Consider the following 12531-nt stretch of genomic DNA (forward strand, 5'->3'; position numbering starts at 1 on the left):
GTGCTTGTGGTTACTGTTATTCAAAGTTTTCTATGGGGTGTCCTTGCATTGCATCAATAGTCTATTGTTTTGATTTAGTTGCCATCAGATAAATCCAGTGGATTGAATGCAGTAGCTTTGACTTATCCGTATGCCAATCCTCGATAATATGCAAAAAAATTGAAAAAATTTCGTAAATTTTATCGACCCAGAAATGAAAATAGACAACCCAGGGAAAAAACAGAATTAGAAGAATGAAAAAATATTTCTTGAATTTATATATATTGCCGAGGACTTAAAAATTTAACAAATCTTACAATAATTCTTTTGCTTGTATGATCTAAGTATATGAACTGTGGGGTTGCAAGGGTCTCAAAGCTCCTAAACCAATATATACAGATTAAGCCATCTTATCTCAGCAAGCCCGAACTTGAAGACGCAACCTGGACAACTAGAGGGCTAGTGACTCGTGCATTTCTGTTCCTCCATGTCAGAAACCCAAATGTATAGCCTATTGATGGACTAGCCACCTTGAAATTCACAGTGAATTTTATCTTCTGGCCATAGCTGTTGAATATTAGTCTCTTTGGCACAACAGTGACATTAATCCCAACAGGATTAGACACTACAGCTTTGTATATGCTTCTTGGTTTGCCAACATTGGTCACTGTTCGAGTTACAGAGAAGCTGTCCTTAAGACCTGGGACAGTGATAGAGGGATAATTCAGGCTGGAAGCTGTTGTGAATGTTTCATTGCATGTGCTATTGTCTCTGGTGACCAGATGTAGTGATTTCTCATCATAACCAATCGAGCAGAGAAAAGCTTTATAATCTGTTGGCTGTGTATCATAGATCAGACCGGGATCAAGGACTCTTGTTGGATCAACAAAACCTGATCCATAATCAAATGCACTACCCCTGCTTCCGCTAGGATCCACTGTAATGGGTTTGCGGTTCTTATCAAGGATGGTAGCTGCATGTATATTGGTGATCAGTTAATGGTTTAGAGTTTTGAATAAAATACAGTATATGCTTAAGCAAATTTATGGTGAGAAAAGCTCAGCAGATCAAGATAAGTTCATTCTGATTTCTTCACATTATAATGAAGAGAATGAATGTTTGCATTAAGGGTGATTGGAGGCTCAAGTTTGAGCACTACATGAGGCTACAAAGAAGAGAAAGCCAAGTTGTTTGCCTGACCAAATTTTGAGCAGTTCTAAAATCAGGAGGTACTTCTGCAGTATAAAGATCCACAAAGATCCATTCATTTATAACCCCTATGGACATCTCTAAATATTTATAAGAGTGACATGCACAGTGAGAACTTACCAGTAGTCATGATTGCAGATTTGATGGCAGATGGAGACCAAGAAGGATTGACAGCTTTGATCAATGCTGCAATTCCTGTTACATGTGGACAGGCCATGGAAGTTCCAGAAAGAACATTGAACTGCATTTTGCCAGCTGCTGGAGACCATGCCGCAAGGATGTTCAGTCCAGGAGCTGAGACATCAGGCTACAAAGCAGGAGTACCAGAAAGGGGAAGAAAGGTAATGAAAAATGAAAAATAAAAAAAGGTCTAACCAATAATTATAAAATCCAGTAAGCATTTTCAAGAATTTAAAGAATCTATAGTTAAAATATACCTTCAAAATTTCAGGGGTTACAGCATTAGGTCCTTTGGAAGAAAATGCTGCAATTCGAGGTGCAGGTTGAGATCCCAAAACTGCCTTTGCCCGCGATATTTTTGCTATTGGATTTCTATTATGGTAGAACGGTCTGGATCAAAAAACTGGAGAATTTGGAACTAAAAGTATTGGGAGTCCATTATGAGAAGTGAAAAAACAAACCGTGTGTCCTTAATATAAGATAGAATCTTGTTCCCTATTTCCTTTCCAACAATTGCTGATGGTATTGCAAAAGGAATGGCAACATCTTGATCTGCCTCATCAATAAGAACCATCCCAACTCCACCAGCTTGTTTGACTACCTTGCTCTTGGCCAGCTTTGACTCGGTTGAACTGTCAGCTTGTAGACAGACAAGGACTTTCCCACTGGCTTTAGTACTATTCAAGGAACTTTCTAGACAGTAACTACAAGAACAAATAAAAAAGTAAATAACTTAAGTTTTCCTTGCATATTGAAATTTAAATTGCACTGGCTTTCAAGTACCTGTTGCTTCACCTGGATTGATAAGGAGTGAAGTATCCAGCATAGGCTTCGGAGGCAGAGATGATCCTTGCAGAGGCATCCATTTCAGAGAGACTGAGACTTTCGCCCTATTTCATGAGTGAGAACTAGTAAGGATTTGTCCTTTAAAGTGAAAATTTTGAATAGGAAAAGGGAATGGCATTACTGTAAAATTAGCAGAATTTCCTAGAACGATATCTGATGCAAAGTCCCTGTCTGTTGAACTAGCAGCAACTGTGATCATCCATGGAGCGAGATTCGTCACAGAACCTTGATTCCCTTCATTTCCAGCTGAAGCAATTACTAACACTCCACGGGCAGCAGCATGAAATGACCCAATAGAGATGGCATCACTAAAATAATCTCCCTGGGGAGAATCTGGACCTAGAGACACTGACAAGATATGAACACCGTCTCTGATTGCATCATCAAATGCAGCAAGTAAATCAACATCATAGCAACCCGAGTCCCAACAGGTTTTGTACACTGCAATTCTTGTCATAGGTGCACCCCCTCTAGCTCCCCCAGCTGCCAACCCCTTGTAATTCATATGTGACACATAACGACCAGCAGCAATAGAGGCTGTGTGGCTGCCATGGCCAGAGCTGTCCCTTGGAGATATAAAAGAAAATACCTCGGTTGCAGCTTCTTCAGCTTCATAGCCACTCCTATAGTATCTTGCTCCGATCACTTTCCTGTGTCATAAAAATTTTAACTGACATTGAAGATCTCCAATATTAAGTGTCCATACAATTGAATCATTTAATTTTCCTTTTCAATATATATATATATATATATATATATATATATATATGTATATATAACATGAAATGAACCTGTTGCAAGATGACGCATTGAAAGCTTCTCCTGATTGGCAGTGTCCCTTCCATCTAGCTGGTACTGGAGGCATGTCCTCATCACTAAAACTTGGAGATTCAGGCCAAATTCCTGATTCAAATGGTGATTAGATCAAACATACGTTCCCTTATTCATTTGTTCTCTTAGAACTTTTTCACCGTCTAAAGCACACATGTCCCACATCAGCTAAGGATGGAGAGAGGCAGTTAACAAGGCAAGGATGGAATTTTAAATTCTATCATTATCAAGGTTAAACCATAAGAAATTATTGCTAATTCAATTTCAACTAAGAAAGGGTTGAAAGAGGAAGCAGTTTGAGATCCTGACCAGTATCAATAAAACCAATAATAATGTTGACTTGATTCTTGGTAGAATGTCCTGGAATCTCCATGGTTTCTTCGCCCACAAGACCCATGAAATCCCAAGAGTGAGTGGTATGGAGTCTCCGTCTCAAATTGGGAAATACAGAGACCACCCCAGGCATCTCTGTAAAAAAAAGTAATTTAAATTTAATAAATAAACCAAAAATAAAATTGATACTAATAATAAAGAGTTTGAGTGAGTTACTAGCAATCTGGGAAGCTTGGTGGTCCGTCAACTTGGCGGCAAATCCCCTAAAACCATGCCTGTAGCTAAAAAGGTGAGAGGCCCGCGCTTGCTCAATGCTATTTTGTGGAGAGACACAATACAAGAGTCACTACTAGTGATAAAAATACATTATAATTTAAAATTGCATATAGAGATATAGAGAAGGAGAAACTGTTAAAGGTGCGACCTTCCTCCATGAACAGCGGCGAGCATTTGGTGGTTTTTGGCGAGAATGTGGCGTGGATGGTCTTGACTGGTTTTACTTCCCATATAAACCACATAAACCTGCAAAGAAACAATACATGAGGCCAAAAGTAAGCAAATGAAAAACCCTGTCACAATATATTTGAAGTTAGCAATTACGCAAACACTTGGTAAACAATACATAAAGCACCTTAGGCTTTGAAGAAGAAGAAGAAGAGCACAATCCTAATTCAGCGACAAAAACAGCAAGCAACAGCCACCATCCACTGCAACGACGGCGACGGCGACTAAGAACTGAAACTGAAGCCATGCCTGAATGTGTATACCGTTGGTGTTTCAGTAATGTGAAAGAATTTTCCGTTTAGAAAAATAATTAATGGCTGAAAAGAGAAAACAGAAAGTGAATAGGAAAAGAAAGTGGGGTGATTCACATTCACATTCAGAGGTATACCGTTATGTATAAAGGCAAGAAAAGAAAAGAAAAGAAAAGAAAGGAAAAGAAGAGATAAAAAGAGTATAAGATTGTTGGTTGAAGGGATGGTTTTATATATTTGGATAGATATTATGCAAATATTATAATACTAAAATATACTTAAAAAATATGACCAATTGGAAGGAGAATGCTTTGCTTTTAGAGCAAAATACCAAAAAAGGCCAGCAGCCAACAGCCGCCCTGTCTCCCTCCGCTACTCAACTCTCCTTAAATTCCAAACTTACCCTTTATTTCCGGAGCCCCTTCAAAAAATGATCAATTATGTTGTGTCACGCTACCACCTTGAATTAAAATGTTACACTGCATAATTACTTCCGACTAATGCATTAGAGTTTGGGATGGAAGCCGCGGGCGGCTGGCTTGCTCCGGTCTGTTTCGGAGGATACGGAAAAATGGATTTTGGACAAATATGACCCGTGAAATAGATTTGGGACCATTATGATTAGTAAAATTACTTCGCAGTAAATATAAGTAAAGTATAAGACTTTAGATGCTCTTCATCTATCACTCGTTATATTAAATAGGTTTGGTCGTGGATACTCTTATCATATCCATTTATTAGTAAAAAGACATATTGTAAATAAGTTGAGGTTTAAATAGTTTAAAATTTGCATGTATCTGTGATACTATTTTAAATGAGTTTAGGATGAACACATGTAGTAAGATTTTAAACCGATTCGAATACAAATATTTAAATAGATATCTAAATGAATTTGGGAGGAATACCTGTAGTAAAATTTTGAGTGTATTCTTTGCAAATTGGTGCTATTTCAACTATTTTACATTTTGTCAATTTATTTCAATTTTGACATTCTTTTGTAATAACCTCTAATTTATTATTGAAATTTTAATTTGTAATAAAAAAATTTTATTAAAAAGAGACACACTCTAATCTTGGATTATCTTCACTCAAACTAACTAAAAAAAAAAATAATTAAAATTCACTATCGATCAGATGTATTCTGAATGGTCTTTTCACTTGTGTAGAGAATGTGATGTCTCACTTTTAGAGTGAAAGGTTTAGATTATGCACTATATTTATATATGTGAAGATTATAATTTGATCACATTTTATTTAATTACTCTATTATCTTTAGAGAAAAATTTTCATTTAGGGTGTTTGTTTAATATAAAGAATTTTACTTTAAATGGAAATTTTGGACAGAATGCCAAAGGAGAAAGTCTAAAATACTTTTAAATAACCTCTGTTATGACCTTTTTTTTTGGCTCAATTAAGGATTATAGTGGTAGACAAAATGTGGATTGGGCAATTAATAATCTTATATTTCCAAAATATGAGTAACAAATACATTTATGAGCAGTTTAGTAGAAATGTGCTTGAATTTATAGACTTGAGCACGAATAAGAATATGTACATTGGTCAAGTTTCATAATATGACCATACATGTTAATTGTTGTATACTAATTTAAAAAAAAAAAAAAAAAGTCTTTATATCCATTTTACACTCTTAATTTTAGCACAAATTTAAATTTTTTTTCGATAAATTTAATTGTAATACTTTGTTAACTAAGTTTATATTCAGTTTCTAAGAAGCGTACACTAATTTAAGTACAAGTCATGAATATGACTAAGCATGAGTATTTTTCTTGGGTGATCAGCATAAAATAGTTACAGATTTATATTGTTACACCCTACTTTTATGAGGATATGAACTCTTACTGATATATGCACAAATTTTGATTTTATGTTCTCATATCTATTGATTCATTCAGCGGCACAATAACCTTTAAGAAAATGATAATGCTTTGTGTCCGATAATTGTGCTCTATGTCGACAAAATGAAATGTAGAATTAGGATTTAATTCTTTTGTGGATTATGTTTTTATACATTTCGTAAAAGTGTACTCAACTTTATAAATGTACGTATGTGAACACAAATAATGAGTATAATAAGACCGGGAGAGTATAATAACATGTAGATGAGTAGGACCATTACGTTTCAAAATTTATATTAAATCATGTATTGGAAAATCTACCGGTTATGCAATGCATGTGCAAAATTAACTAATTAAAGAAAGGAATTAATGTTGGACCATCGAGTATGAATATAATATATCCAACTAAAGCTAAACAGCTAATGCATTTTTTTTTTTTAATAAATTGGAAATCTTCTCTAAAATTAGTGGGCTGGCCCACTAATATTCTTTTTGTTTCCTTGTTTTCATAATTTCATATCATAAAGCTGTCATAACAAATTAAGTAGACAGGCTCACTGATGATATGCATCTCTCTGTAATAATTAACTAATACTCAATTATTAAGATATAACACTGGCTTTCTTTCATTATTAGCTTAGCTTAGTATATATTCTTCAGTCCAATTGCAAGCAATGGATTCCGTATCAGCAAAAAGTATCCAATGATTGAATATGAGAATTTTTAATTTGGAGGCTATGGAAATAATTAAACAAGTTACCAATGTCCATTGGCCACATGTGATGAGTATTAATTAGCCCGTTAAGGTACAGAGATTTGTAATGTTATGACATGACCTTAGTATCCCACAACGCATCTTGGCAAATCTCTCGTACTATTAGAGATCGTCCGCTCAGCGTAATGAAATTTAATATAATATAATTAAAAATATTTTTAATATAAATAGAGTCTTAATATATTAATTTGTAGCCTAAAATTTTATTTAGCAACAATTTTTAATTTATTGTTCCAATGTTTTGATTAAAATCAAAACATTACATTTATCATTTATAATATTCGGATGCGTAGTGCTCATATTAATATTTAAAATTTAAGTGAGTTATAAAATATTACTTTCTTTAATATTTGATAATATAATAGTAATTGCCCAATGCGAGCTTAATACGTGTAATGATTTATCTCAAATTACAATAGTGAATTACTCAATTTAAAACTCAAATTGTTTTGAAAAATCACAGGCAAATAACGTTAAGTAGAATAATATATGTGAATACAATATTGAAGGTCATAATCAAAAGTGACGCATTGCCAGCGAGCAAGACATGTTTCCTTTGGAAGTTTTATTCAGATGTGGTGGACTGAGAAGGTAAGTATCTGTTTCTTCTTTGTAACGTTACAAATTGCTATTGATTTGTAACGTGTCCTCTAATAGGATGAGATATAAATATTTATAGTACTTTTTTTTTCTATTTTAACTGATAGAATACATGCCAAACAAGAATCTCGGTTATAAATATTGAGCGAGAATCTTGGACATTAATTACATGATTGAATGAGTCTTTGACCGATCGTTACTTCTATTCAAATCAATTTGAGTAACACTCGTCAATTCTTAATAATTATTCATATTAGTACTAAATTTTTTAAACAAATCACAATTAAATATTAATTTTCAAAGCATTATTGATAATATAACTCAAATAAGATTAGAAGTAAGATTTTTAAAATTCCCATGAGTTGAGGCTTGTACAAAAGAATATGTCCGTATGGTTTATGTTTTAATAATTATAATTTTTATAAAATTGGTTCCTGATAGAAGTAAAAATGATTATTAGAGTGTACAGGTTTGATGGAACTTCAGCGTCTTTACAAGAGATAGCTGGTGTCCAAGCCCAAGCCAGGCACATGGCTATCTCAATTTTTAATATTTTCTTTGACAGAGCATTACACATTCTTTATATGTAGAACGCAACGCTGGGTATAATTATCTGTATTAAATACTTTTAATGCTAACCACATGTAAAATATCATTCAGTCATAAGTGGAGTGGGCTGTAGCCAACGGCTACTAACTAACCTACCTTTAATGTATGTTTTTTGAACTATGAGATAATGCTTGATAAAGGAAAGTAGAAATGAATGATCCATCTAAAATTGTAGAAATAATGATGAAGAAGATTGCAATTTTCTTTTATAGTGTTGTGTGCTTATTATTACCATAATGTCTAACAAGGGCATCGAGTGTGGTGGTTGACTGGCTAGCGAGCATCCATGGCAAACGGGCGGTGGCATTTCGGTGCAAAAGCAGAGACGTTAAAAGCTTTCTTTCAAGTTTTTCTCTGTCCCGTGAATCATGATGATATGATATGATTTGATTTGATGGTAAAATAAAAAGTTAGAATAGGATGGTTTTATGTTTTATGTGATGCTCAAATCATATGATATGACTCCATTTTACTCAAACCAAAACCAATTCACAATCATTACTTGCCTTATTTCCCAAGTGAAGTTAATCATTTTTATAAGCCGACCAATTAATATTTAATTACCCTTGGCTTGCATTTAAGGTATCCCTGCTTTAAGGTATATGCAGCCAGCGAGGGTTTACTCTGAGCCCGGAAAATTTGTCATTATTTTGAGTCAGGATGATAAGTGTTATCTACACTTAATCTATGAAATTATCAAGCAAGTCCTTTTCACGAGTCAAGAGGAAAAAATACGATGTTAGTGCTTTTAACCTTTCATATTAAGAAATTCCATTTTCTCGACAAGCAATGCATCTTTTTAGTATTTTGTAAACTGCTGTAAAATCTCCATCTATTTAACTTTACGATAGCTTAAAGCGAAATGTTATTGAAGTCAGTAGACAGCATATGGGAAGTTCAACAACCCAAAATGTTTTTCTGTTTCCATTGTCAGACCTTCAATCTCCATCAATTTATAGAACCAGTTGATTTCTTTGCATGCAATACAAGATTTCAAATGTAATGGAATAAGTTCATTTAATTACTGAAACCAGCCTAATATTAGTGAAAATTCTAATTTAGAATTCTGAATGTAAATATGTAGTGTAGATTGAAACCAAGCACGTGGTTGTTGACTTTCTAGAAGAGTTAATGCACTTGTAATCTGAATGTTATATCCAAGCCTCGGAGACAGCTCTCTGCAAAAGCAAGAGGAAAACTAAATGCATTAATTCTTTTCAGACCTCACAAATGTTGGATGCTTCGGGCACTGTATCACATTTTTTTAACCAATTGAATGAAACAAATAGAGATTTTTCCCTTCATCTTTCTTGCTCTCTCCCCAACCTAACAGCTAACCAAGCTCACAAAACTCCAAACACTGCTACACAATTCACAACGTTAATCAATGCAATTAGAATTATAAACACAATGAAGGGACCTGAACCATGTTGCTACTGCTGTTTCAACTTTCAGATACCAGCAACTACACATTTAATCATGCAGATACATATCATGCTAGCCAATAGAAACAAAAAACTGAAAAATGAAATGACACATTTACTAGAAATATTTACCTCTAGAAAATGGAAGAAAATGAGCTATTCATGTCTAGTTAACCAGAGTATTATTCAAGCAGTTTTACAACACGAATGACATCATTTAATACATTGTCTTGCTTCAATCTGTGCCATCAAACATATAAATTAGGATAGAGTAAGAAACGGGCTTGGAGGATGAAAGGTTAATCTTACCCAGATGGGTCACTTTAGACCAATATGCCAAAATCTGATTGAAAACCATTCAATGATATTCAAAGCAAACAGGACTTTTGCAAACAGTAGTAAATGATGAGAATGATGCACTATCTACTGATCATCATAAGTTTCAGGCCAATGATTGTTGAAATGGAATCTGCTGAGAGTTTGCAGATGCAGCCACATAAGGTCATCTGAATATTGACCTTTTCAGCAGGCGAAAGAAGGCTTTTAACGGGAATTTGGAGATCACAATTATGGATATGCACAGATACAACAAGAAAGCAGCAACAAGGCAAATGGCTGCCTAGTAGCCCTATACAATTCTGCACTGAATTTCCACTTAGGTTATCATAAGTTGGATTTTCCCCATGGAATTAAAAGGTGTTAAGGAAAGATCTCTTAGGACGCCATGATCACAGATCATGACCCTTAGTTGTACCAAATAGAAAAAAGAAAAATTGACATGATGAAATGAGAGAAAATTGAATACATTTGCAATATTCCTGATCATGTATTAAATGTTAAACACAAAATAGGAAGTCTGTACACGCAGATAAATATCAAAAAAGTCATTTAATGGATAAACTTATAGATATGAATTTACCTGTGAGTTCAGAATCTACCATTAAATGATTTCTTTAATGACTCCAAGTAAACCCCCACCATGCTTTTCAGTCAATGCAGCTTCCTGCCATACCTCCTAAACTTAACCACCAACCTGTAACAAATAAACCATTAAGTTCATGATATTAGAAGTACATTTGTATCATCACCACCATAAAGTAACATGGTGACTATCAGTTCCCATATCAGATGAGAAAAGGAACAACCAGTTAACAGAATTTTTAAATAAATTGTAATAAAAATGTGAGAAAATGGAACTTGGTACCTTTAACAGTCGCTTTTAATGAAATGGCATTCTCCAGAATTAGAATCATTAATGTATACCTCCAGCAACAACACTTAAAAATGGATCATTTGAACACAAATCCAAATGCACAGAAAATTGCATTGTAAAAAAACACGAATAATTGTCATGGTAAAAGATATATACAACAACTAAGCCTTAGTCCCAAATCAGTCGGGGTTGGCTATATGAATCATTTGCTATCAGTTCCGCTCTGTTCAATTAATAGCCAGAAATAAGCAAAGCATAAAATGGGAAATAGGGAATTTTGAAAAAAGAAAACAATTTTGGTGAAAATTTTTAAAATCATTTGCTTTATTAAGTAATAAACAAGCACAAGATGGACAATAACATGGAAAAATGATGAAAACTATAAGGCCAATAATGAGTGATCAAACATACTAGATGGTGTATTAGATCAAGTACTTCCAGTCCAAAAAGTAACTCCATTCAATTTCAAATGCACAACAACCAAAAAAAAAGCAAGAAAGAGTGATTGTAAATTTTCATCAGACAGTAACTCCATTAATAGAACATATAGCACATCGAGTGGGGGATGGAATTCCATGAAAGGAACAAAAAATACAGCAGCCTTTTCTTTTTCTTTTTCTTTTTCTTATTTTTTAATGCTAGCAGAATATAAACTTGCTACATGTTTCTCACTGAAATTTTTTCATTCTGTGTGCTTGGAAATATAAAACAAAACAGACTTGGCTATAATGTGAAGTTATAAATAAAAGCACACAAAACATGATACAATTTCCTACAACATACCAAAACTTGCATGAAAAAATCATAAATAATAATCAAAGAAAAGAATAAATCATTTTAGGAAAATGATGGATGCTATTGGGTTAGTATTTCATGATGCAATAAAGTCAAAGAGTAATCTTAGGTGACCCCCTCTGTAAACAATTTCTGATGTGGTGAAACAAGTAAGTTTCCGAGCACATACAATGCAGGAGAACTTCAAAAAAATGAAAGACAATAATGAGAGAATTCTATTCAGTGGGATGAAATTCCATACAAGGAACAAAAATTCACATGGCAGCTTTATGTTCTGTTGGTGATAGAAGAATTTAAACTTGCTGTATTATATTTCTCTTTTAATTTTTCTTTCATTCTACGTGCTCGGAAGCACTGAAACAAGAATAGATTGTCAACTTTGTATCCATTTCCTCTTGCAATCAACAGGAAAATAATAAGACGAAAAAGAATAAAAGAAAATGACATCTCCTTACTGGAGAATCAAACAATGTTTTATAAACACAGAGACTTATGAAAATACCATGGGAATTCCCACCATGTCTACCAGGAATACTATCAAGACATTTTCATTCCCGAACAACCTACAAATTTTCACAAGAAATAAAATAAAATTTAGCATATCTTTCATCATCTACTCATATGTAGATTTGTTGTTGTGATTGTTGTGGGGAATTCATTCCACATGTAACTGCTTGTAAGCATCAGTAGAAGAAAGCAATTTGACTCTTTTTGAAAAATTATCTAAACTTACAATTCAAGCAATTTAATATTAAGGTTCTTAAATAACCTTTATTCAAATAGACCAAATTTCTTTCCCAAAAATAAAATAAGTCTCTATTGATTCAAATGTACCAAATTAAATACTCAACCTGTATTGAAAATAATAATACATGTACTCTATGTTTCTCTCTCAATATGGGTACCTTCGCAGAACTCGTATCTTCTTGAATTTGGCCTGAATCTCCACAAAGCAGCAGTTTCATCCTCTCTGTCAACCACTTCTTCTCCGTGTCATCCAGCTCATTAGCCTCACTCAAACAGAGAATATCAGAGCAAGAAAGATGCAAAATAAGTAGTGAGAATGACAGACATCAGATGTAAATGATAGTAATTTGGAGAGGCAAATAAATTTCAATTTGGCCGT

General features: G+C 33.8%; 1 protein-coding gene and 1 long non-coding RNA gene across 2 annotated transcripts; both read right to left on the minus strand.

Moving 5' to 3' along the window:
- Positions 1-225: 225 nt before the first annotated feature.
- LOC105646331 (subtilisin-like serine-protease S) lies at positions 226-4338 on the minus strand. The gene is made up of 11 exons (XM_012232175.4): positions 4010-4338; positions 3803-3900; positions 3595-3692; positions 3355-3513; positions 3006-3117; positions 2336-2864; positions 2164-2258; positions 1830-2072; positions 1626-1740; positions 1309-1495; positions 226-952 (listed from the first exon to the last, which is right to left on the minus strand). Exons 1-11 carry the CDS (start codon positions 4127-4129, stop codon positions 390-392), a joined length of 2319 nt encoding a protein of 772 aa, XP_012087565.1. The 5' UTR covers positions 4130-4338; the 3' UTR covers positions 226-389.
- Positions 4339-8869: 4531 nt separating this feature from the next.
- LOC110008639 (uncharacterized) lies at positions 8870-12450 on the minus strand. Its single transcript, XR_002285784.3, has 3 exons — positions 12311-12450; positions 10317-11968; positions 8870-9151 (listed from the first exon to the last, which is right to left on the minus strand). It is a non-coding gene; the product is annotated as an uncharacterized LOC110008639 (long non-coding RNA).
- Between the last annotated feature and the right edge of the window lie 81 nt (positions 12451-12531).

Source organism: Jatropha curcas, chromosome 4 (assembly GCF_041381405.1).
Source record: "Jatropha curcas cultivar XTBG-Jc1 chromosome 4, XTBG_Jcur_1.0, whole genome shotgun sequence".
Classification (NCBI taxonomy): domain Eukaryota; kingdom Viridiplantae; phylum Streptophyta; class Magnoliopsida; order Malpighiales; family Euphorbiaceae; genus Jatropha; species Jatropha curcas.